This window comes from Chiloscyllium plagiosum, unplaced genomic scaffold, assembly GCF_037043375.1.
Source record: "Chiloscyllium plagiosum isolate Xiang-an unplaced genomic scaffold, Cpla_swu_hap1 HiC_scaffold_53X, whole genome shotgun sequence".
NCBI lineage: Eukaryota > Metazoa > Chordata > Chondrichthyes > Orectolobiformes > Hemiscylliidae > Chiloscyllium > Chiloscyllium plagiosum.
The window spans coordinates 25,850,559-25,877,524 of record NW_028270191.1 but is presented as its reverse complement, the minus strand read 5'-3'; the positions used below and the strand labels follow the sequence as shown (position 1 = coordinate 25,877,524).

General features: G+C 39.8%; 1 protein-coding gene across 4 annotated transcripts in view; it reads right to left on the bottom strand.

The window, feature by feature from the left end:
* pan2 (poly(A) specific ribonuclease subunit PAN2) overlaps nt 1–26,512 on the bottom strand; it is a 140,720-nt gene extending 114,208 nt beyond the window's left edge. For 3 of the 4 annotated variants that reach the window (XR_015755792.1, XM_087985657.1, XM_087985656.1), the window contains exons 1-9: nt 26,403–26,512; nt 23,713–24,032; nt 22,191–22,360; nt 19,698–19,818; nt 17,989–18,066; nt 10,634–10,901; nt 9,285–9,627; nt 7,604–7,700; nt 1,181–1,300 (exon numbers count right to left, since the gene is read on the bottom strand). Coding sequence is in view for 3 of the 4 variants with exons in the window: in XM_087985657.1 (XP_087841783.1) it covers nt 1,181–1,300; nt 7,604–7,700; nt 9,285–9,627; nt 10,634–10,901; nt 17,989–18,066; nt 19,698–19,818; nt 22,191–22,360; nt 23,713–24,024 (1,509 nt within the window). In the remaining variant the exon portion in view is untranslated. Of the gene's footprint in view, nt 1–1,180; nt 1,301–7,603; nt 7,701–9,284; nt 9,628–10,633; nt 10,902–17,988; nt 18,067–19,697; nt 19,819–22,190; nt 22,361–23,712; nt 24,033–25,075; nt 25,121–26,402 lie in introns of all 4 variants that reach the window. The other variant, XM_043681741.2, reaches the window with a different exon arrangement.
* Nucleotides 26,513–26,966: the final 454 nt, after the last annotated feature.

The following is a 26,966-nucleotide window of genomic DNA, read 5'->3' as shown; positions in this document are numbered from 1 at the left end:
CTATGCTTTTCCAGCACCATACTCTTCAATTCATCTCCAGCATCAGCAGTCCTCACTTTCTGCTATTCAATTTCTTTAGTTTGCTTTTACGCTTTGACATTAATATAGCAATAAATATCAATACAGTATGGATTTTTTGAAGATTGTTGGAAAGAGAGCCATGTTGCCAAGGCTCTTCACCTTTCATTCATCAAGACAAACACAAGAAAGCAAAATTTTTTTAAAAATCACCGTAACTTGTACTATGGGAGAGTAGATGCTGATTGGTTGGCACGTCATGGCTAAGCATGCATAATTTCTTTCACTCTTAGGATGTTGCGGTCGGTACAAAAAGACATTCTGCATATCTCACAATTGAACAATTTAGTGTACGAATTCCACTGCAAGTGAAATGCCAGATATGTAGGCTGCAGCCCCAGCAATCGGCTAATCAAATCGAAAGCATGCCCCTTTGGCTCTATGTAACAGGCAGAGAACAGACTCTCCTCCCTGACCTATCACCTTCATCCCCTCCCCCACTCACCCATTGTACTCTATGCTACTTTCTCCCCACCCCCACCCTCCTCTAGCTTATCTCTCCACGCTTCAGGCTCACTGCCTTTATTCCTGATGAAGGGCTTTTGCCCGAAACGTCGATTTCGAAGCTCCTTGGATGCTGCCTGAACTGCTGTGCTCTTCCAGCACCACTAATCCAGAGAACAGACTGTACTCTACCAGGCCACACTGGCAAAATCCAAAAGACAAATTCCTCAATCGGGCAGCATTTGCTGAACAATCCAAATGTATTCTGATAGCTGCATTCACAATCAATTTAAGATAATCAGTTGAGTTCATAATGTGGCTCATTTACACTTGCTAGAGGCAAAACACACAGCAAACACTCTACAAACAAAAGGTGTATGGTTAAGCCTTGCACCTTGATTGAATCACCTAAGAGCTTGGGAAGCCTACAGCTCCTGGTTCCTTTTTCCATGGCAATGACTCATCCAATTAGAATCGATTTGGCAGCCAATCAGCACCATTTCCTCCTTTCATGTGAGTTGTAATTGTCTGAAATTTGGCATTCTTGTGCATGTCCTGATGACTGCAAGTTGAAAAGTTTTAATAATGTGTCTCTCTAATCAGCAATATTCAAGTACTGTACTACCAAGCGACTGTTATTATGATCTTTGAGTCAGACCTTTCGGTATTTCTTTGGCACCATGTACAGATGAGGCTCTTCCTCCCTTCCAATAGGAGACTCGGGGATTTGATTGTAGCTGTCAAATTCTGCATCCATCTCCTTCAATTTATATGGAACCTACAAACAGGTAACTTACTTCAACAAATAATAAGTCATTCTAAAAAGCAGTGAACTCCACTAATGGTCTAATGAGTAACAGTGATCCCAGTGTACAACCGAAGCTGGACCACATGGAACAGAATAGATCAACTCCAGCAGCAACTCCTGGCTGAGCGGAGTTAGCCGAGCTCAGCTTGGACAGCTGTAACGAGAAGCACGACAATTAATATCTACCAAGAAAAGGAAGGATAAAAATTAAAATTAGGATTAATAATGCAGCGACCTCTGCCACAAAGTATATTGTGCAGAACCAGGCATTGCCATTATGCTTCTGTGGTCAAATAACTTTCCAACCTTCACTGTCAAGCTGCATCCATGAAGACTGGCCACTTGGGAGCAGTATCAGTGGGTTGCTGGTTCCCACAGAGCCACAAAATTCGAGCTTTCGGAAAATTCACAAAGAGTGATAAAATTTTAAGTGCTACCTCTAATTTTCAACACCAAGCAGAGTTCTGGATTTTGTTTGCAAATTTAAAAGCTGCACTGTTTTCAACAGCAAACATTGGTTTTGTTTGTACCAATTAGGATGTGCCATAAGCTTTGCACTTGATTCCCTTTGTGGCAAACTGGTCTATTTCATTCAAATGCACCAGCAAATGTTTAGGAATTCAAAACAAGTTGAATTGGACTTTCCCCAGTTTCTGCTAGAAGGTTACAAGAGGTTATAGAATGGTATGTTATGAAATGTATAGTGGCACTCAAACTCAGAGTAATTGCAGAGTTCCCATCTCAGCCTGACCAGAAGTTTGTGGCTTCCTTGCAGGGAAATTCATAGATTGCTGCCTTTGTTCATCTGTCACAACTTGTAACTCCATAATATCTTTGACTAGAAGTCCGTGATCAGGTGGTCTGCCCATCAATACAGCTTCTGAACAAAATGGAAAAGATCCAGAAAAGGAGAGAGAGCATAATTTATTAGGGCAATACTTCTCATACTGTTTTCCAGCATGACCCCAGATGCTGGCAAAAAACAAATTAGCAACAAAGCAGCACATTAACAGTATATAATTAAAATTTGTGTCTTATAAATTAACATAAAAGATGTAATGTATTTTTTTTAAAGTATTTTATTTTAAAAATTATCTTCTCAAGCCCAATGACAACACACAGAGTAACTAGTCTTTTTTACCCCCACAACACACATCACAGGAAGTAGACATTTCCCCCATACATATACAAGCTGTAATCTTTTCAATCACTCACCACTCCCCGCATGGTCGCCAGCTAACATTCCCCGACCCTTACCAATTCCTCACTGCACCTGAATGTTAGTCTTCAGTGAATAATTGACAAGAACACCCAAGTCCCTCTGTATAGCTACACTTGCTAACCTCTCACCACTCAAGAAAAGGTTTACCTTTTCTTTGTACCAAAGTGGATAACCTCTCAAACTATGTTCCTGTCAAATCAGTAAGCCTGTCCAAATCCTCCAAACACATTACTCACAGCACATGTCCCTACATGGCTGTGTATACTCTGCAAATTTGGAAATATTATATTTGGTCCTCACATTCAAATCAATGAAAAGAATTGTGAACATCTGGGGCCCAAGCACTGATCCTTGCATTACCCTACTAGTCAATCCTCCAATGTGAAAACAGTCTGTTTATTGCTACTGTTTTCTGTTTGTTAGCCAATCCTTAATCAGTGTCGGTACATTAGCTTCTGTACCATGTGCTTTAATTTTGTTAACCAACCTCCTATTGGGGACTTTATCAAAAGATTTCTGAAAATCCTAGTATGGTAAACTCCCTGATATCAAGCACACGCAGATAACAGAATACCGGATAATGGAGACTTTGCTCTATACTACATCTATCAACTCCCCTTTATCAATTTTGTTAGTAACAGCCTCATAAAACTCAAAATTTATCAAACACTATTATCCATTCAGAATCCACATTGGTATCATGATCTGATTGGGCAAAGTGTCCACTTAACATGTCGTTTATGATGGAGTACAGCTTTTCCCTACTACTGATGGTCAATAGTTTCTTGTTTTATCCCTTGATCCTTTCTTAAATAATGGGTGACATTTGCAAGCTTTCAGTGTGCAGGAATCATTACAGAATCTCTGGAATTATTTTCTGAAAGTTATCATCAATGCATTAATTATCTCTAAAACCCCTTCCTTCAACACTCTGATCAGGTCACAGGAACATAAATTTCTGCCCCATTAATTTCTCCAGGACTACCTTCTTAACAATATTAATTTCCATTTAACTCCTCATTCTCCCATTTGACTCTGCAGTCCCCTGAGGAACCGTCACCATCATTTCTTTCTAAAATAGAATACTGACAGACAAACAATATTCTCAGGGACACCTGCACAACCTACCTGGTTTTTTAGACTGTCTGTTAATCACCCATTCCTTTTCTGCCTGTACACTTCTATTCTACAGTGCAAACACGTCCCTACACATGCAATCCATGTGCTCCTCTGAGTGACTTCAACTGCTGCTCAAGTTCCGAAAGCCAGAACTCAAGTTTATGTAGCTGTTAACATTTTCCGAAGATGTATTGTCTGAGACATATGTTCTGTCCATGATGTCACACGCACTGCAGGGTATGTACCCTGCTTGTCCCCATGGACTTGCTATCCTCTAACTCTGAAAACTGTTGCCCTTAGATTACCTTTAGCCCTTTTGCTCATTTGCAAGCAAATCATGACTCACAGAGCTGTCTGTCCAGAGTCTGTTGTCCATCATCACCATTGCTACCTCAGACGAGGGAAAGCATGCATCCCAAAACACTATTTCAGTGACCTCATTGGGGGGTCATGACCCACCATTGAGGACAACCACCCGATGAAGGAGCAGCGCTCCGAAAGCTAGTGCTTCCAAATAAACCTGTTGGACTACAACTGGTGTTGCGTGATTTTTAACTTTGTACACCCCAGTCCAACACCAACACCTCCAAATTATTTATTTGAAGTTGTTTTCTCGATGAAAATGGAATTTTTTTCTAAAAGTATTTTGAAAAAACTTAGAACTGTTTCAATTGTTTAAAACAAAACATGTTAATGGTGAAGAATGAGACATCACATTTTGCTACATTCCTGTACATTAATAGGTGTGCTCCATAGTATGAAAAAACATCAGTGCCACACATGGTACCCCTCTTCAGTAACCATTCTTCTGGTGTAGACCTAAACAGTGAATAACAGCAGATTGTTTCAATCACAAAGGGCATCATAACCAAGCCCAATATTGTTTCCTGGTCTCCACACATTTCGGTGGCAACTGCTGGATAGCAAACAAGCATGGGAACCATCTATGGTCTTCCCCTCTCTATTGAGGCCAACTACAAAGTTTTCATTGCCACTCCAGCTACCTCAGAAAAGACCAGGAAATGAATCAAGTATTTTTTAGTAGGAATATGGCTAATTGGGGTAGGGTGGATGGGGAACATTCAATTGGAAGGGAGCTTAAAAGTCAAAGAGGCGCAGGGTAGTGAAGAGGTGAATAATAAATCCAAGTGCAACAGGAAGGGGTAGAAAATACAGGCAGAAGAATGCAGCAGAAATTAGAACCAGAATAAGTAACAATGGTAAAATTAGAAAGCTTAAGATTCTTTATGCAAATGTACGCAGCATTTGTAACAAGATAAATGAGTTGACGGCACAAACAGAAATAAATAAATGATTTGACAGCTTTAAAGAAGTGATTGTAGGGTGACTAAAACTGGGACCTCAATATTCAAGGATTTTCACTTTCCAAAAGAATAGGAAAAAAGGAAAAGGAGGTGGGATAGAGTTGTTAATAAAGAAAGGGTGGTGGCGAGCAGTGATACAGATGCAATGAGTGGAACCAGTTTGGACAGAAATAAGAAATGGCAAAGGAAAGATGTCACAGGTGGCAATCGTCTATAAGCCCCTGAAGAGCAGCTTTACTCTAGGACAAAGTATAAATTGAGAAATGATGGAGATGAACAAGAAGAGCACTACAATTATCATGGGTAATTTTAATCTCCATATTGACTGAACAAATCAGGTGGGCAAGAGTAACATGGAAGAGGAACTTCTAAAGTGCATCTAAGCTTCTTTGTTAGGGCAGTGCATTGCACAATCTACCCAGGCACAGGCTATTTTGGATCTACTAATGTATAATGAGATCGTTAAAGATGCTCTACAGGGTAGCAATCACACATGGTAGAATTTTCCACTTAGTTTGATGGACAGTATTTGGGTCTCAAACCAGTGTCCTCAACTTAAATAAGAACCATTAGAGAGGTATTAAGAAAGTGTTGTCTAAATCAGACCAGGAAAATAGACTAACAGGAAAGTAGTGGATTAGCAGTGGCAGACATTTATATAGGTATTTCATAACACTCAGCAAAAATTTATTCCAGTCAAAAAGAAAGATTTGATGAGAAGGATGAACAACTGGTGATTAACAAAAGCCGGTCAAAGAGAATATCCAATCAAAATTAAAGCAAGTAAAGCAGCAAAACCTAGTGGTAGACCAGAGGATTTGGACTGCTTTGGAAACCAGTGGCAGATGACTAAAACTAATAAAGTGAGAGAAAACTGATTCTACAAGAAAATTGGCATGAAATATAAAAACAAACAGCAAGAGTTTCTACAGGTATAAAGAAAGAAAGTAGCTAAAGTAAATGTGGTACCCTTGGAGGATGCAACTGGGGAATTAATAACAAAGATGGGAAAGGGCAGATAATTCAAACCAATAAATTGCACTTGACTGCCTGCATCCTTGAAGTTAAGTGGCTGCAGAGATAGTGGAAGCATTCGTTCAAATCTTCCAGAAATCACTGGATTCTGGGAGAGTTCCAGCAGATTGTAAAACTGCTAATGTGATTCCCCTGTTCAAAAAGGGAGGGAAATAGAAAAGGAGGAAATTATGGGTTAACATCTATTGTTGGGAAAATACTAGAATTCATTAAGAAATAGCAGGACATATAGAAAAGCTCAACAAAATCTAAAAGAGTCAACATGGTTAAAGCAAAATAATGCTTGACAAATTTGCTAGAATTCTTTGAGGAAATAAGAAGCAAAGTTGAAAGGGGGGAACCAGTAGATAGGATTACTGGGTCTTTTTCAGGTAGGAAATATGTAATTAGTGAAGTGCCACACGGATCAGTCCTTGGGCCTCTATTTGCTATCTATATTAATAACAGTGTGCAATGTATCCAAATTTAATGATCATAGAATCCCTACAGAGCAGCTAGAGGTCATCCCAGCCTATCAGGTCTGCACTGACCATCCAAAGAGCATCCCACCCACGATGCAGAGGCCTTAGAGAGGGCGCAAAAGAGGTTTACCAAGATGTTGTCTGGATTGGAGTCTATCAGCTAGAAAGAGAGATTGGACAAGATTTGGATTGTTTTCAACAGAGCATCATTAAGGAGCAACCTGATAGAAATATATAAAATTCTGAGAGGCATGGTTGGGATGAACAGTCTTTTTCTCAGGGTAGAAATGTCAAATACGTGGGGGCATAGGTTTGAGGTGAGGGGGGAAAAAGGTCATGTGCAAGGAATGTTTATTTTTAAGAGAGTGGTAGGTGCTTGGAACACGCTGCCAGGAAAGTTGGTTGAAGCAGATACAATAGCAACATTAAGAGACTTTTAAACAGACACACGAACAGAGAATGAACAGATGGAATTAATTTAGAATGGCATTATGGTGGCACACTCGTGGTGAGCCGAAGGGCCTGTTCCTGTGCTGTACTGTACTGTTCTAAGTTTCCACTAGTGAGGCAATCTCAAACAAGATGACAGTTATAGAATAACAGTATGTTTATTTAAAGCTGATTTGCAAAGTAATTTCTTCTCCTAGAGGGTAGTGAGAATGCGGACTTGTCTACCCCAAAAGAGTTGTGGAGGCTAGATCACTGAAATAATTTACAGGAGATAGATGCATTTTTAAAATATTGGGGAGATGAGGGCTATGAGGAGCTGGCATGGAAGAGTTGAGGTCTAGACAGATCAGCCACGTGCTTATAGAATGGTGGGGCAGGCTTGAGGGGCCGAAAGACCTACTCCTGTTCCTGTTTCTCATGTTCGGCTCACTAACATTGCCTTTACTGAGTGGATCATCAGGGAAGCTGATTAATATTCTTCCCAAAAAGTAGATTTATTTTTTAAATAAAAGAAGTTCATCTAGCAACATCTTTCCAAATAAAGGTACTAAACAATAATAACTTCCAGCATGATGTGTGTTCCATCCTATACCAAAACATTTATTCATTTAAGGTCACAAGTAAACGCACTATTTAATTACAGGTACAGATTTGTTTTTACCTGATTTCTCAGTTTTGTTTTGGGATTCGGCGCATATCCAATAAACCCAACTTTCTTCATAGTACGCAGTATCTCAAGATCGACAGGTGGAGCTCGTCTGAAACAAAATAATCACAAGGGTAATTAATCTAAAACAGATTAAAGGGTCATTTTTAGTTACTGGAGAATTGCAAGACCTCCAAAAGTGAACTATGTCTCTCAAAGAAGATTGAGTACATTGGGACATTCTGTAATACCAGACTATTAATATATTTCTGCTTGCTTTATTCTTCTTTCCAGAAATTATATCATAAATTGTATATCTACTGTACTGTAGCAATTTCATGTCACAAAGAATATGCAAATAGTTTAGACTTCCCCTATCATTATGCTCATCCAAATGTAAAACATGAACAAGTAACCAGGAAATAATAGGAGTCAAATAAGATGATCTGATACAGCATTGGCCACACCGTAAGATTTGAGTGTTGCAAATGGGAAATCCAGGTCTTGTGTGTAACTTTATAATAGCATTCGCATAAACCACAGTAAGACTGCATTATCAGAACCAAATCAATTCTAAGATACTTCATTCCCTCACGCAATTCCAACATTCGGTATCAAATTTAAGAAGAGATTGAACATATCTCTTCACGGCCCTGCACGTTTGGGTACAAACAAGTTTTTCCACTGTGACAGACTACAGCTTCATCCACAATTCTGCAGCTGTATTTCTGATCTAACAGGTCAAGGAGAGGTGAGGGTAATGTTATCAACTTTTCTTGATCACAAGCAGGGAATTCACAAAAGTGTACTCTCATATTTCCTAATTATGGGTTACATAACAATGGAGACTAAGAGTAAATTAGTGCCAGGCTGTTCTTTAAGAATAAGGCACATGGTTGAAAATAGGAGAAAGTGAGGACTGCAGATGCTGGAGATCAGAGTTGAGAGTGTGGTGCTGGAAAAGCACAGCAGATCGGGCAGCATCCAAGGAACAGCAGAATCGACATTTTGGGCACAAGCTTCCCGATTTCTGATGAAGGGCTTATGCCCGAAACGTTGATCCTCCTGCTTCTTAGATGCTGCCTGACCTGCTGTGCTTTTCCAGCACCACACTCTTGACATATGGTTGAAAATACCCAAAAAGGAATGGTAAGCACAATTAGAATAAGAAATCAATGTATGCTGTTCAACATTACCTCAATTCATGATCTATCAGGTAATACCAGTGACTAACACTTAGAGGGACAACAAAGAATTTAGTGCATGTTGTTGGTTAAGAAAGTCATGCAAGTAAGTCAATTTGAGAATTATTCATTATATGTGACGGTCTCCGATGTTACTATCTAAATTGAGGAGACTGGTATCGCCTGTAAATAGATAAAACACGAGAAATAGAAGCAAATGTAGGAGAGAGGAGTCAAATGATTAGTGTCAAATCGCACTAGTGGCATCCACTTAGAGAAATAAAGAATATTATCAATGAAAGGAATGGGACTTTAGTTGGAAGTTATTAACATGAGGGATTGCTGAGAAGTTAACATAAGGGAAGTGAGCATCCAAAGTTAAATGTGGTGGAAAAATAGCAATGCATTGAATGTACTTTTGCTGTTAAAAACATCTAATTGGTTTGAGAAAACTTGCATTCGTGTGCTTCAGTGCGCATTTTACAAGTGTCCAGCGATAAACTTTCAGTTACCTGGGTGTAACACTACAGTTTGCTGTTGGCCAGTCAGACAATAGAGATTCAGTAATAAGAGGGACAGGAATGAGCGATAAAGGCAAAAGATCATCGTTCCAATCTAGATGTGGTAGAGTATCTACCATACATGGCATTGGAAACTCAGTCTCACGAGAATAGGCATTAAACGTAGCATCTGGTGAGTCTGCCCATAGATGTACACATCCTCCAGAGTCTCCAAACACCAAAGCTTGCTTGCTAGAAGATACATCAAATGTCATGACTAATTGTCCTACAGTGTTAATGTGGAAAATATCTGCTGGGCTTGCAAGGCCTGTTGGTTCACAAAATTGGCATTGCCCTGGAAAAGAACAAATGGAGAACAAAGATAACTAGAACAAACTGGCTTGAACAAGATCTTTTGCCAGACATACTAGCATGCTGGCTGTTTTAAGTCCACACTCCATATACTACATAACTCACGAATAGTTTCTACAACAGTGGCATTTGCCAGAAGTGGTTTGTGTTAGGACACAGTCAGCTTTAGGATTAAAGAGGAAATCTGGAAGCTTGTCAGATTCCAGACAGCACATTGCAAGACATTCACCATATCAAATCTAAACAGTAGTGCTCTAGTCTACCATAAATATCAAGTATGTTGAAGCCTTTAATACATTCCCAAAGATTTTCTAGGTTACAGCACAAACAACTTCAAATGTTAACATTTCACCCTTTCATACTTTTGTGATTTTTGCTGCTGGTTTATTGTGGTTATCTTTCTTTTAACATTGCCACATCATCGCTATTATCGATCTCAATTTCATCAAGTATCTGAATTTTATTTTAAATTAATCCCACACAGAGCTAGACGAGCAGAAACAAATTTTTACTAAAAATAGAATTCAACAGAAAAACATAGCACTGGCTAAATGAAAATAAAACATGTAGTAAACATTAAAAACTGTTTGGAGCGAGGCTTCAGTCATTTATGGCTGTGTTTAATTATTTGCAGTAACTGAAGTAATAGTTTGAAATAACATGTAAAAACTCTGGCATGAATCCATCATGCATGCAAATTTATGTCATACTTTTTTTGAAGCGAATAATGAATTCCTTTCCTGCTGATTTCTTCATTTTGGGGAAAAACTGGGGAAGTACAAGGTTTGCAAACCAAAACAAATTTTCCCTAACAATTAACCTCGAGCTGATCCTGCAGCAGTAGATTAATGTCCAGGACCTTACATGGCATAATAATCCTGTCATTTTGGGACAGCATATTGTCCAACACACCACAAGCATTATCATATCTGTTAATAAAGTTTATAGACATAAATGCTCTGTAAAAACGCTGGCCTTTTGAGTTGTACCTGATTGAGAGATGATGGCCAGTCTTGATGTGTATGTAGGAATAAATCTCAGGAACAGAGGATCCACGTGAACCTGCAACGGGCTGATTGCCCGCATCATACGGAGATCATACACCATCAAGAATCTGTCACATGACAAGCCATTCATTCGATTTGAAAAGCCACATGTTACCAATAGGTTTCCATGTACATCAAAATCAGAGAGGCTTCCAGAGTAAGCATCAAATTCATGCTCCATTTTAAAACTTCTCAAATCTCGGAGGGATACCTAAAAGACAAGGATAATTACAACGCACAAAAAGCAAGTTGCATTGTTTACCTCAATGATTCATCGAATAAACCCGCTGCCACTATGGTACTATCATAATCTAGGAAAATTCCATGTTCAATTCTTGCCACAGAGCAGGAGGGATACTCCAAATTAGTCTCACCATTTGTGGGTTGCCGGGGGAAAGGTGGGAGTGGGGAAATAATATATCTAGGGCACCCTAACCACTATCCAATAATCTCTACTCGAAGTATGCACATATTGTTGAAACTGGAACACAGAATTAGACTCAGCTGTAATGCTTCCTTCCCATCAATCTGCTAACACTCAGGACTTCAGCTCAAACAGAAGAATGGCCACAGGTGGGGCGACCACATCCTTAAACCACCTTGAGAAGGGGAGAAAGAGGGGAAATTTGGGAAGAAAACAAGTTAAACTTGATCAACCATTATGGTCTTTGTGGGAGATTAGCTATCAATTCCAACAGTTGACACCACTAATTTGTTCTTCCTATTTTCTTACAACTATTTCAGTTCTGCTTCTGCTGTAAAATTCTAAAAAAGTCTCACTTCTCCATTGGTGGCTATAACCACTTGCCCTGAATGTTTACGTGATTTTGGAGCTGCTACCTCACTCAATTATTTCAAATTATAAAATCACAAAATTAAATGAGACTCAACTCAAAAAATACTAAAGTTACATTTGCTTCCGAAAAGTGTTTCAAACGAGCACTGAGGGAGGGGGGATAGGGTGGAGATGAATCCAGCAGGGATTTTCCATTCATTTCGATGTAAGATGTGCATCGGATCAGTTGCAATGCCCCCTTCACTAATTAAGAAGCATAATGGGAGGCAGATTAGAAAAAGTCTTTTAATGTACTTTCAAGCAAACAAGCACAAGATGGAGACTCATAACATACCCCAATAGTGCTTTAATTAGCATTCTGGCCATTACGGAGGGACACAAATTTTGTTTTTAGTTAAATTTGTGTGTTCAAAGAGGAATATGTCAGTACTGGGGAATTCTTTCCATTTCAGGCAACAAGCATTAACAGTTCAGGGATAATGCAGCCAGATCAGAGTAAGTCTTCCTCTATTCAGCCCCAAACCAAGAACTGTGCTCCTGATTGAACCAATGTAAATTTTTCATATCGCAGACAAGCAATCCTGTGGTCTCTGCTTGAGATGCCAAATATTGTGCAACATCCATAGTCTTATTGCCATTAGGAATTGGACCGACTCTATCCAAACTGGTTAGGCAGTACCCTTAAAGCCAGCAAAAACGACCGTATTCTGAAACTGGGCTGGTTTTAAACCCAGAACCCAAAAGGTAAAAGACTAGTGATGAATCAACAGCATTATCCACTTCCCAATTTTCCAAATTCAATTCTTGGTGAGTGTTGAATTCGCTGAGAAAGAACAGCAATAGCAAGACAGCTAAATGCTTTCCTAGGTAAAAACACAAATTTGTTCAATACTTAAACAGAGCAATCTTTTTGACTTTCCAATAAAATTTACATCGAAGTTATCCGAGGAAGGTTTCTTATGGCAGACTGGTTAGCAAGGTTAAATCACATGGAATACAGGGAGAACTAGCCATTTGGATACAGAACTGGCTTGAACTTAGAAGACAGAGTATGGTGGTGGAGGATTGCTTTTCAGACTGGAGACCAGTAACCAGTGGTGTGCCACAAGGATCGGTGCTGGGTCCACTGCTTTTCATCATTTATATAAATGATTTCGATGTATAGTTAGTAAGTTTGCAGGTGACACCAAAATTGGAGATGTAGTGGACAGCGAAGAAGTTACCACAGTGTACAATGGGCTGAGGAGTGGCACATGGAGTTTAATTTAGATAAATGTGAGGTGCCACATTTTGGAAAGGTGAATCAGAGCAGGACTTATACATTTAATGGTAAGGTCCTAGGGAATGTTGCTGAACAAAGAGACCTTGGACTGCAGGTTCATAGTTGCTTGAAAGTGGAGTCACAGGTAGATAGGATAGTGAAGGCGGCCTTTATTGGTCAGAGCATTGAGTATATGAGTTGGGAAGTCATATTGCGGCTGTACAGGACATTGGTTAGGCCACTTTTGGAATAGTGTGTTCAATTCTGTATTCCCTCCTATAGGAAGGATGTTGTGAAACTTGAAAGGCTTCAGCAAAGATTTACAAGGATATTGCCTGGGTTGGAGGATTTGAGCTCCAGGGAGAGACTGAATAGGCTGGGGCTGTTTTCCCTAGAGCGTCAGGCTGACGGGTGGCCTTATAGAAGTTTATAAAATCATGAGGGGCACAGATAGGGTAAATAGACAAGGTCTTTCCCTAGGATGGGAGAGTCCAGAACTAGAGGACATAGGTTTAGGGTGAGAGAGGAAAGATACAAAAGGGACCTAAGGGACAACTTTTTCCACACAGAGCTGTCAGAGGAAATAGTGGAGGCTGGAACAATAACAACATTTAAAAGGCATCTGGATGGGTAAAAGAATAGATTAGATTAGATTACTTACAGTGTGGAAACAGGCCCTTCAGCCCAACAAGTCCACACCGACCCGCCGAAGCGCAACCCACCCATACCCCTACATTTACCCCTTACCTAACACTACGGGCAATTTAGCATGGCCAATTCACCTGACCTGCACATCTTTGGACTGTGGGAGGAAACCGGAGCACCCGGAGGAAACCCACGCAGACACAGGGAGAATGTGCAAACTCCACACAGTCAGTCGCCTGAGGCGGGTATTGAACCCGGGTCTCTGGCGCTGTGAGGCAGCAGTGCTAACCACTGTGCCACCGTGCCGCCCACAGAATAGGAAGAGGTTCGAGGGATAAGGGCCAAGTGCTGGCAAATGGGGTTGGATTAATTTAGGATATCTGGTCAGCATGGACGAATTGGACCAAAGGATCTGTTTCTATGTTGTACATCTCTGTGACTCTGACAGCTCACGTCTGATTTAGTTCAGCAGAACTTCCTGAACAACTCAATATTCGTAGGTAATCCCCACGCTACTGATTGCCGGATCCAAACTAAAATTTGGACTTAGGTAAACTGCAGAATTGGGCTGAGGTGTGGCAAATGGAGTTCAGTGCAGATAAATGTGACGTGATTCACTTTGGGAAGAATAACAGGAAGGCAGTCTACTGGGTCAATGGAAAGATTCTTGGTAGTGTGGATGTGCAGAGGATCTTGGTGCCCATGTACATAGATCCCTGAAAGTTGCCACCCAGGTTCCTAGTGCTGTTAAGGCAGCATACAACATGTTTGGTTTTATTGGTAGAGGGATCGAGTTCCAGATCAGCGATGTCATGCTGCAACTGTACAAACGTTAGTGCGCCTCACTTCGAATATTGCGTACAGTTCTGGTCGCCCCATTACAGGAAGGATGTGGAAGCATTGGAAAAGGTACAGAGGAGATTTACCAGAATTTTGCCTGGTCTGGAGCAAAGGTCTTATGAGGAAAGGCTGAGGGACTTGGGTCTGTTCTCATTGAAGACAAGAAGGCTAAGAAGGGATTTGATAGAGACATACAAGATGATCAGAGAATTAGATAGGGTAGACAGTGAAACACTTTTTCCGAGGATGATGACGTCAGCTTGTACGAGGGGGCATAGCTGCAAATTGAGAGGTGATAGATTTAAGACAGATGTCAGAGGCAGGTTCTTTACTCAGAGTGGTAAGGGCATGGAATGCCCTACCTGCCAATGTAGTTAACTCAGCCACATTAGGGAGATTTAACAATCCTTCGATAAGCACATGGGTGGGCTTAGACTAGTTCACAGGTCGGCGCAACATCGAGGGCCAAAGGGCCTGTTCTGCGCTGTATTGTTCTATGCTCATGTGGACAGAGGGCTCTGAAATTAATTACTAACAAAGGCCACTGAAACATATAGCTTCAACAAGTTGAATTTATTAATGGAGTGAAAAGGGATTGCGGGATATACCGAAATGATGGGAATAATGTGTGTTTGGCCTAGCATCATAGAACATTACAGCGCAGTACAGGCCCTCCTCCTCCTCCTCCCCTCCCCTCCCCTCCATCCTCCACCACCCCCTCCATGTTGTGTTGACATGTGAAACCAATCTGAAGCCCATCTAACTCTCACTATTCAATTTTCATCCACATGTTTATCCAATGACCATTTAAATGCCCTTAAAGTTGGCAAGTCTACTACTGTTGCAGACAGTTCGTTCTCCACCCTTACTACTGAGTAAAGAAACTACCTCTGACATGTGTCCTACATCTATCATCCCTCAATTTAAAGCTATGTCCCTTCGTGCTAGCCATCACCATCTGAGGAAATTGGCTCTCAATGTCCAACCTATCGAAACCTCTGATCAACTTGTATTTGTCTATTAAGTCGCCGCTCAATCTTCTTCTCCGTAATGAAGACAGCTTCAAGTCCCTCAGGCTTTCCTAGTAAGACCTTCCCTTCATACCAGGCAACATCCTGGTAAATCTCTTCTGCACCCTTTCCAATGTTTCCACACACTTCCTATAACACGGCCACCAGACCTGTACACAATACTCCAAGTGTGGCAGCACCAGAGTTTTGTACAGCTGCAACATGACCTCGTGGCTCCGAAACTCAATTCCTCTGCCAATAAAGGCTAACACACCATACGCCTTCTTAACAACACTATCAACCAGGGCGGCAACTTTCAGGGATCTATGTACATGGACACAGAGATCTCTCTGTTCATCCACACTACCAAGAATCTTACCATTAGCCCAGTACTCTGCATTCCTGTTACTCCGTCCAAAGTGAATCACCTCACAGTTCCCCGCATTTAACTTCATTTGCCACCTCTCGGCCCATCTCTGTAGCTTATCTTTGTCCCTCTGCAATCTGCAACATCCTTCCACACTGTCCACAACTCCACCGACTTTAGTGTCATCCGCAAATTTACTAAACCATCTTCTATGCCCTCATCCAGGTCATTTATAAAAATGACAAACAGCAATGGCCCCAAAAAAGATCCTTGTGGTAAACGACTAGTAAATGAACTCCAGGATGAACATTTCCCATCAACCACCACACTCTGCCTTCTTACAACTAGCCAATTACATATCCAAACTGCTAAATTGCCCTTAATCCTATGCCTCTATTTTCTGCAATAACCTACCATGGGGAACCTTATCAAACACTTGACTGAAATCTGTATACACCACATCAACTGCTTTATCCTAATCCACCTGTTTGGTCACCTTCTCAAAAGAACTCAATAAGGTTAGTGAGGCACGACCTACCCTTCACAAAGCTATGTTGACTATCCCTAATCAAATTATTCCTCTCTCTAGATGATTATAAATCCTATACTTATAACCCTTTTCCAACACTTTACCCACAATCAAAGTAAAGCTCACTGGTCTATAATTACCAGGGTTGTCTCTATTCCCTTTCTTGAACAAGGGAACATTTGCTATCCTCCAGTCTTCTAACACTATTCCTGTAGACAATGGTGACAAAGATCAAAGCCAAAGGCTCTGCAAACTGCTCCTTAGCATCCCAGAGAATCCTAGGATAAATACCATCCAGCTCAGGGGACTTATCTATTTTCACACTTTCCAGAATTGCTCACACTACCTCCTATGAACCTCAATCCTGTCTAGTTTAGTAGTTTGTATCTCAGTATTCTCCTCGACAGCATTGTCTTTTTTCATGTGAATACTGACGGAAAATATTCATTTAGCACCTCTCCTATCTTCTCGGACTCCATACACAATTTTTCACTACTGTCCTTGACTGGCCCTCATCTTGCCCTAGTCATTCTTTTATTCCTGATATACCTATAGAAAGCTTTCGGGTTTTCTTGATCCTACCTGCCAACGACTTCTCATGTTCCCTCCTGGCTCTTCTTCGCTGTTTCTTTGGGCTCTCCCTGGCAAAGTTGTAACTCTCAAGTGCCCTAACTGAGCCTTTACATCTCATCTTTACATGACCCTCCTTCTTCTTCTTGACAAGAAATTCAAGTTCTTTAGTAAACCACGGTTCCCTCACTTAACCACTTCCTCCCTGCCTGACCGGTACATACTTAACAAGGACATGCAGTAGCTGTTCCTTGAATAAGCTCCACATTTCAATTGTGCCCATCCCCTGCAGTTTCCTTCCCCAACCCATGCATCCTAAATCTCACTTAATTACATCATAATTGCCTTTCCCCCAGCTATAACTCTTGCCCTGCGGTACATACCTGGCCCTTTCCATCACTAAAGTAACTGTAACCAAATTATAATCACTATCACCAAAGTGCTCACTTACCTCCAAATCTGGCCTGGTTCATTACCCAGTACCAAATCCAACGTGGCCTCACTTCTTGTTGGCTTGTCTATATACTGTATCAGGAAACTATCCTGCACACATTGGACAAAATCTGACCCATCTAAAGTATTCGAACTATAGTATTTCCAGTCAATATTTGCAAAGTTAAAGACCCCCATAACAACTACCCTGTCAGCTTCACTCCTATTCAGAATCACCTTTCTACATCTCTGGAACTATTTGGAGGCCTATAGAAAACTCCCAACAGGGTGACCTTTCCTTTCCTCTTTCTAACCTCAGTAGACAGGTCATCATCAGACGTCCTTTCTGCCACCGTAATACTGTCCTTGACTAACAATGCCACACCTCCCCCTCTTTTACCACCTTCCTTGTTCTTACTGAAACATCGAAACCCAGGAACCTGCAACAACCATTCCTCTCTCTCCTCTATCCATGTCTCCAAAATGGCCACAACATTGAAGTCCCAGGTACCAGATGGCCCTGGCGTTGAAGCAGACACACTTCAAACCACATTCCTGCCCGCCAGTACACTCTTGCGACCTTGAAACCTTACTTATGACCTCGCTACTCTCAACTTCCTATACACTGGAGCTACAATTCAGGTTTCCATCCCCCGCTAAATTATTTTAAACCCTCCCGAAGAGCATTAGCAAATATTCCCCCCAGGATATTGGCACCCCTCTGGTTCAGGTGCAGATCATCCCGTTTGTAGAGGTCCCACCTACCCCAGAATGAGCCCAAATTATCCAGGTCCTTAGTCTATTGCGACAAATTATTGTATTAAGTTCAATACATCCAGTATAAATACCTTTCCTGATGTATGGCCACAAAAGAAGAAGCGGTTGGACTGTCGCATGATTGTAACTCCTGGAACTTCAACTGTGTACTGGGAAGAGAAACAAAAATCAAGTAGTGTATATTAAGATGAAATATTCTTCATTAATCTTTCAAAGGCTCTCACAACTTGTGTTTGAGCCAAAAAGGAATTTTTACTATGAAGGAAATAACAGATGGCAAAAGGTGCAGCAGTGGTTAGTCATACTAACCTTTAACCTGCCTTGAAATGTAGCCCAGACTACACTGAAGGTCTATTTTTCAAGGAACCATAAACGCTTGGATAATCTCAACCCAAGTCCTACTAGTTGTGTGCCTAAAACACCTCACAAAAATCACAAAGCATGATGGGTTTAGAAAATGGGAAGCAAAAAGAAGCACATATTGACCCTCAAAGATTGGTTGAGGCAACAGAGAAAGAACAAGTCAAAGTTACAGCAAGACAGTTGGCAACGGTTCGCTTTAGCATTTATTGCCAGGAGAATGGAATATAAACAGAGACATTTTACTGCCTCTATACAGGCTTTTGTGAAACCTCATCTTGAGTACTGTGTATAGATTTGGTTCCTATTTGCAAAAGGATATAATTGTTTTAGAAGCATTTCAGAGTAGGTTCACGAGTTACTCTTAGATAAAGCACCCACCTTGTAAAGAAAAGTTAAACAAGCTGGGCCAATACCCAATAGAGTTTAGAACAGTGAGGCGATCTTATCAAAACAAATAAGATCTTGAGGGAACTTGATCAGGTGGATACTGGGAAGATGATTCCTCTTGTGGGGGTGACTAGATAATTTAAAAATAAGAGGTCTCCCTTTTAAAAAGGAGATTAAGATTTTTTTTTTCCTCAACGGGTCATTAATTTGGAATTCTCATCTCCAGAAAGCAGGAGACTGTCATTGAATTTATTCAAAGTGGAATTAGATAAGATTTTTAATGGACAAAGGACATAGATCGTTATGTCACAAAACAGACAGGAAAATGGAATGAAAACCACAACTAGAATCAGCTATGATCTTATCAAATGACATCGTAGGCTCAAAGGGTGACTGGCCCACTCCTGCACATAAGTCCTATTTTCTTATCTCAAATTAGTCAGCATTACCTAAAGATGCTAAGTAAAAACTGATATGTTCATTTAAAATCTCCCTTCAAATTATTAGAAATAGAATCATTGCCAAGTAATACTGATCATGTATCTACATGGATTAAAACAGCTACTCACAGCTGATCTTAATGGATCCTCTCAAGCATTTCTCTCAGTTGAAAGGTTCAACAACATGCTTGCGTCACATCACATCATTTCCCTGCTCTTCCTGGAATGGCAAAAGGCTTAGTAGTTCCTTTAGGGAACATTGGGACCACTTCAAGATAACTCTCTATTGCCTACCAATTCACTGCACAGCTGTGAAGTGTTTCAGGTTTTCTTTCCCGCTTCCTTCTGTGCTACCTTCCAGCCTGTGTTGAATATTGCTGACAGGTTGCCTGGAGTGCAGCATTTGTAACATTGAGTAACCATCTGCACACACTTATCCTGCAAGAGGTTTTCTTCACAATATTTCATGGACCCTAGTCCAAGAATCTCTGAATCATACCACCACAGTAACTATGGGAAGAGCAGGATTAAAATCATGAATCAAATTATTTAAAACTAATAAAATGTAATATTATAGCTCAGGACTTTACCTTTTCACTTTCTTGCACTGCATTTAAGTCTACTTCTATGACATGATTTTGAAGGCCCCCCAAGAGAACAGAGTTGTTGTCAGTGAGAAGAAGACTGTGCATGTCCTCAACTTCATCCATACTAGAAATTTTGAAAAATGTAGTGTAAGTAATTGCATAGACAAGAATAAGGAATACAGTCAAACACTACATATTCATGTTTAGCACTGTGCCAACACACATTGGATAAAACACTATTTGTTGCTTCAATGAAATAAGACAATTCAAAACTCTATGTCACCATTTACTACTTAGCATGAAACATTATTAAACAAAACATTGTAACTAAGTTAACTAGTATCTCAATTAGGTTGTATTTTTCCACTAATATGATGTCACAAAGTGACTCCAATCTTTCACAGAGTGAAGGTGAGCATATATAAAGTCAGAAGTGTATAGAATGCTCACTGTTCCCACATCATTCAATGCAATATTGTAAACCTCCAAATTACCATTTTGCTTGACCTGAAGACATACAGGAGCCATTCAATATGTGAGACAGAATTGGGAGCTTTACTATTTAACAGATCAAACAATCTTGAATCCCACAGCTCTCACGCACTACAGATTTAACTCATGTTCAATGTCCATTTGATAGCAAAACATTTTTAAAACTACCCTGCTTCTTCACCAGGACATTTACGTCATTGTTCTTTTGGATATATTTAAGAGAAAAGATGACTGCAGGAAAGTGATTGTAACTCTGTGCCTGATGACAAACACTCTGCTTTCATGTTCACAGATGAATTATCAATTTGGAGTTTCTCAATCAAAGAACAGATTTTTTTTTTTAAAGTTGCACAAACCTCCAAAATTTCAGATTGAAGTAACAATTTTTAAAAAAAATTATAAACATAAAATGAAGACTAAAATCAACAACAGCATATTAAGGAAAAGCAAAATAAAAGTTAAACTAAGTTTAAAAAGCCAGAGAACAACAGAATTAAATGTTTGATCTAAGATTTGTGCTTCAGGTGACGAATTTAGTGTGACTGTTATAATGACAAATCTATTTCTGACTTTTACATAGATTAATTACTGTGTTCAAATTGTATGTATTTGAGTAGAAATCACATAAACCAAATTCACACAGGGAGCCAGGAAGCATTTACTCTCAGCTAAGGGTTATCTAAAGTAACTTTTCATAATTACTCAAACTTATAAGCATTTGAATTGCATGGATTTTATAAAATGAGAGGCTCCCTCTGTAGCCTCGCCAAATAACATCACAAAGACTAATTAGATTAGATTACTTACAGTGTGGAAACAGGCCCTTCGGCCCAACAAGTCCACACCGACCCGCCGAAGCGCAACCCACCCATACCCCTACATTTGCCCCTTACCTAACACTACGGGCAATTTAGCATGGCCAATTCACCTGACCTGCACATCTTTGGACAATAATTAACATGACAGACCAGAATTCCCAAGGTACAATCTTTATCTTCCATTTTTCTTTCTTCAGAAAGTGCTGCCCCATTCTGAAATGCAATTCCAAAAGTTGCAACAGCCCTCTTGAAATTTTGCAAAGTTGCTATTGCTCACATAACCTATAACACTGACTAATGCCGCATTCTTCACCATCAATCGAAGTGAAACCTTACAGCCACATCCGGCCAGATTCTCACCAAACATTAATATATACAACTAGCCAAAGAGTGACACTGGGCGAAGCAACAGTTGAAGTGACACAAGAATAGCCACTCAAGTTACACATGGCCGGTCAGCATCGTGGAAACATACAGCCCAATCAACATCATCACAAGAGAGGTGAAAATTGGGGGTCTGGGGAAGAAAGAAAGAGAGGAATAAAACTGTAGGTGTGTCAACATAACAACTTAATCGTATGATTAAACAAAGTTAGAGTTTAGGAATTTTGCAGTGGCTAACTCACCTCCTGATTTCCCAAAAACCTGTTTACCATCTACAAGGCACAATTCAGGAGATTTATGGAATACTCCCCACTTGTCTGGATGAACACAACTCCAAGCACACCCATGACATTCAACATTATCCAAGACAAAGTAACCCACTTGATCGGTTATCCCAGCTGCTAAATTTAATAATTCATTCCCTCCACCACCCATACACAGTGGCAGCAGCATGTACTATCTACAAGATGCACCACAGCAACTCACCAAGGTCCCTTCAACAGCACTTTCCAAACCTGCAAATTCTACCACTTAGAAGAACAGCAAATGCATGGGAGCTTACTCCCTTATTCTAAAAGTACCTCCGTCATGTAAGCTGCAGTAATTCAATAAGGCAACTCACCATCATCTTCTCAAGTTTAATTAGGGATGGGTATTAAATGTTGGCCCGACCAGCAATGCTCACATTCCAAACAGGAAGGGGGAAAAAAAAACTCCAATACTCTTTACCTCTTCAACTCATCTGTTCATCTACTTTTAATGCCCTGCCTTTAGGTTACAGGGTCTAAACTTAAAAACTTACGCATAATCAAACATTATAAGTCCTCCTCGAGTAAAGCACTTGAGGTTATTCTTATTTAAAAAGAGCACTCCACTGTCTATGCTTTGGATGTGACGTATGTCATCAGTGGCGTTAACTTGAAAGGATGAGTAGCGTTCCATAGTGGGACCAAAGAAGGAGGTTGCATGGCCCTAGACAGAAAAATTTCAAAGACGAATTTAGTCGCATTCTTCTGAGACAAAGGAGTCAAGCACCACACCAATCCAAAGCAAACTCAAAGATTCCCAAAAGTATTACATAGCAAGAGCAGCAACAAACATAAACTATTTATCAAAAACCATTATTTTCTTTTACTAATGACAATGCAAAAGGATTTTGAATCCTATTTCCAAAACACAATTTTTTAACAATTAAAAATTACAAGTAATTTGGAAGGTTCTGTTCACCACATGCAGGATCACCCCTCAGATCTGTGGTGTACAATAATTAACATTACACAGGTCTACATCAAAATTAAGCTGTCAACATTAAAAAGGCAGCATGCTTAGACAGCTCTATGTTGATAAGTCTTGGGAAAACAAAACTTTCAATTTTAAAAAATGAATAAAACAGACTTTTCAAATATTTATTGTGCATCGTGTTAATTTAACAGAAAAAGAATGCAAGGAAATAACATGTATATGCAGCAAAACTATACTGTGTGGGATGACACTGAATCAACATATTTCTCTGTGACTGACAGCTTGTGATTTTGTATCAAGTCACCTGAGCAGAACTGAAAACTTCCTCATCTCACCCAAGCTGATAGTAAGGACCAGCCAGGTGGCCTTTTGGGATTTCTTCACAAGGTAAGGGAGTGTGTGAAGGAAAAGTAGATTTTCTAGCGATCGCCCAGGAGCCATTTTTGCATCAACATTGCAGAATCCTGGAAAGCGGACAGATTCCAATCCCACATCAACCATCAACACAATTATGAGCATTCAAAATGCAACTTTTTTTAAAAAAGAATTCTGAATGCTTATGCTATATTTGCAAATTGATCAGTACTATTTGTTTTGACTCAACTGCATAAATCATTAACTTAAAAAGAGAAACTCTCGGAACAGGTGATAATAATTTATCATAATCTGTGTCTGATTATAAGGGTCCTTTTGTGGTGCAGTGGTAGTATCCCTACCCCTGAACTGAGAGACAGGTTCGAAGTTCCACCAGCTCCAGAGGTGTGTAATAACATCTCTGAATAGGCCAATTAGGAAAAATAGGTCTTTATCTGATTATAGTCGGATTATTTTAAACAGATACACCCGACAACTAACTTCAAAATCAATCTTTTTATCATACTTTTAAATTTTACAAGTCAAATTGCAACTCAGTGGGTTAGGACTCATCAGCAGATTCTGGACCATCCCTGTTATATCAAGTGACCTGTAAGCTGTACAAATACAACATACCAATCAATTATCCACTGGTATACCCAAAGGCCTCTATCCTAGAACTGAGACCCATTACTTTACTTGATTGGAGGTTAATGTACTACACTTACCCCATGATTTCCCACCCAGAGCAATTCATCTTGAAGGTCAAAATGTGATGCAGTTACAGGGACTCCGACTTCTGCAACAACCCTGTGCAGCGCTGAATACATTCCCTCCACAAGGTGTACAGATTCAGATACTGAGACCGGCATGCCATCCAGCTGGACACCATCTGCTTCCAGTTCCACATTCTGCAGTAAGTTGGGGTCAAGCCGTGGGTCCAGGGAATGCTCAATTGAATTGTCCAGGGAAGGGTCAATGCCAGGATGCAGGGATGGTGAGTATTCCCCAAGGCCAGAATCAAGACCATCAAAATTCATGGTTTATTCTAGGGATGAAAAGAATAGAAGTACTTGGGAGAGAAATAAGTTCCAATTTATGTGGCAGTTATTTAAACCCATCTTAGCCAAAACATGTATGCAAAACAAATATCATTTCCACTTTATTCCCCCAACTGAAAACATCCTGTCTTCTCTTGTTACTACACCATGTAGTAGAAAGGTTACATTCGTCAAGCCTGTGCCAGAGAGCTGGAAATACTTCAAAAAGTCTTATATGACTACAAATGGTTGCTAGCCACCATACAATGTGCAGAAAACATTCAACAAAATTCGAAATTAATACACAATTATACTGCAGAACACGGAAGCCGGAAGTTCATAATGAAAGATACTCAGATTAAAATTAGAAAATCACAAAACGCCTTCCAAACTCCAGTGATGTAGTACATAAAATGACAGGCCAGTGCCTCTAGGACAAGGCAGATGGGATTCAACCAAACCCGTGATAATGCTGTCATTTTAAAAAGGTTTTCTTGTCCTTGTTTTATTTGAAGAGAGGTCATAAAGGCAGAGGTGCCAAACAAACAAATAACAAAGTCTCGTTTAACAATGAACCTCTGACTTTCTTCTAAGATTTCTCTCATGATGCTATTCCCTCCTGCCAGTAAGAATCGGTGTTTGAATTTGTCGTTTTGCCAAGGGGTGTGTTTATGGGATGTTACTGTACTGGAACAGTTAATTGGTAACAGTTACTGTATTGGGTTAGTTAAGTTTGCCAATAATTAAGTTATTCTAAATTCTGCTTTCTTTTGTTTGTGTTTAAGTAAATTGTTTTGTTTAAGCTGAGTGGTTTGATGAGTCGCATCATACCTGGAACACCCACTTCACATCTGTCTTTAAAATAAGAAAAAGCTATGGTCTAGGCTACCTTCTTAAAAATATTTTGAGGGGATCTGGTCTGGTCCATAACAGACCTCAAATATCAACATAATCTGAGCACACAATAACCTGCCTTTTTGTAGGTGATTCTAGTACTGTTATCCAATTATCAAACTAAACATAACACACAAAACATTCGGCTTACACTTACCAATGATTTCTAAAATCCAATTTTCCAATTATGACAATATCAAAGCTACAAATAATGCAAAGAAAACATAATTTCAAATTATCACCCATTTTTAATTAGTCATATCCAAACCACTTTGGTAGAAGTACTTTTCCAAACTAAACAAGGAGGATTTCTCCAATGTTACAGTAAAACACAAATCCTATAAAACTTCTTTTTCAAAAGACATTGATCCCTTGCTGGGCACATGATGGCCCCTAATCCAAGTGAACACCATTCATTTTGGAATAGTAAATGCTGACAAGCAACTTAATCCTGCAGGACATCACAACCTACTTCCAACAATTATAACTGGATAGTGAACAGCAGTGAGAATCCTGACCAACTTTTCTCTTTTTAATGTTGATAGATGATCAACAACATAGAAGTTACTGGAAATTCAAATCTCATATAGGACATAAAATTGTTGGTTGAGATTACATGACACAGACTCAGGAGTTGTTCTCTTTCACAAATGCGTATTACCAAAATTGTAACTAAAACTTAATGCTGCCCCAATGTATTTAACAATACTTTCTCTTGGTAGCAATTTCATCAATATTGCAATGCAGGAATTAGATGTTCAAAGTACAAAACAGATTAAAGGAAACTCGCTGAAGCAAAAACTCATGTCAATTTTCAAATGCCAAAACGAAACTTTATGGCAGGCCAAGTAGAGGACAGTTTTTGTGGACAGGAAGTCACAAATTAAATGATGTATCTGCTATCCAGGACCCCTACATTCCCGATGTATTTATGTGGAATGAATCAAATGATAATTCATGGCATGGTATTAGGAAGATAGAACATATAAATCCAAAAACCAAGAAGTAACAAAATAAGAGAGTGTGCAGCAAACTAGGCTATTTTGTGTATTTCCTAAAAGCAGACTCCCGAGTAACACATACCATGGGGAAAGAAAAGGGGAACCAACACCATAAAAGACAAAATAAACTTTAACCTAGCAATCAAACTTTTCACTGATCGTTAACGTTTTTATGAAGTCTTCTAGCCATTCTAGTATTTCACACAGAACTGGCGCAGGTGGAAGGTAGTCCCCTTGGCGAAAATTGACTGAGTTAGTTTGCTATAATTTGTGCTGTTTTCCATTTTTTAAACTCGTAATCTCAAACAATTATCGTCAGGCTGTCATTTCGACGATATTCAACAGCCATAGGCGATGGTTAAAACAGGGATTTGAAAAAAAACGTCAGCCAGGCCCAGCCAACATGCTGATTGCCTTTTCCAGTTACTTCACATTAAATTCTTATTACATGGCTCACTTATCACGCATTAATATTGAACCTACCAGCACTTCCTTTTTATCATTTATCGTTTCACATTACACACAAAAACATAACCAACTACCATTAAAACAAAGCTCAAAAAAGCCCAACAACAATACTACCCACAATCCACTGCAACAGCCATATTATTCTGATGGGCAAGCGTTCCACCCAATCTATAATCGTTGGAGGCGGGGTTTCAAGCCCGGCTGTGTACGGATGCTGCTTGGTTCCTCAAGCAAAGTAAAAATCGAAAGTAGATCCAGAAGAGCATAACGCGCGAGGGAAGCAGTACAAGAAGGTTGCGGAAACTTGATGTAAATTCTTATCATTGGTATGCGAATCTTTGTAGTTAAATTCGTTTTTGAGGTACAACCGCAGTAGTTTTGCTCCTCAGCCTGGTTCATGATGGGTATGAGTATTGTTGCTATATCTCCAGGAATTAAAGATGAATTCCTGTTCGGAATAAAACATAGCTTTAAAAAATTGAACATTTTCAATTATTTTGGAGAAACTGAGTGAAAAAGGCAGTTTATGGAAGTTACTTAGGGTCAAGTATCACGTGGTAGCACCACTGATCCAGAATC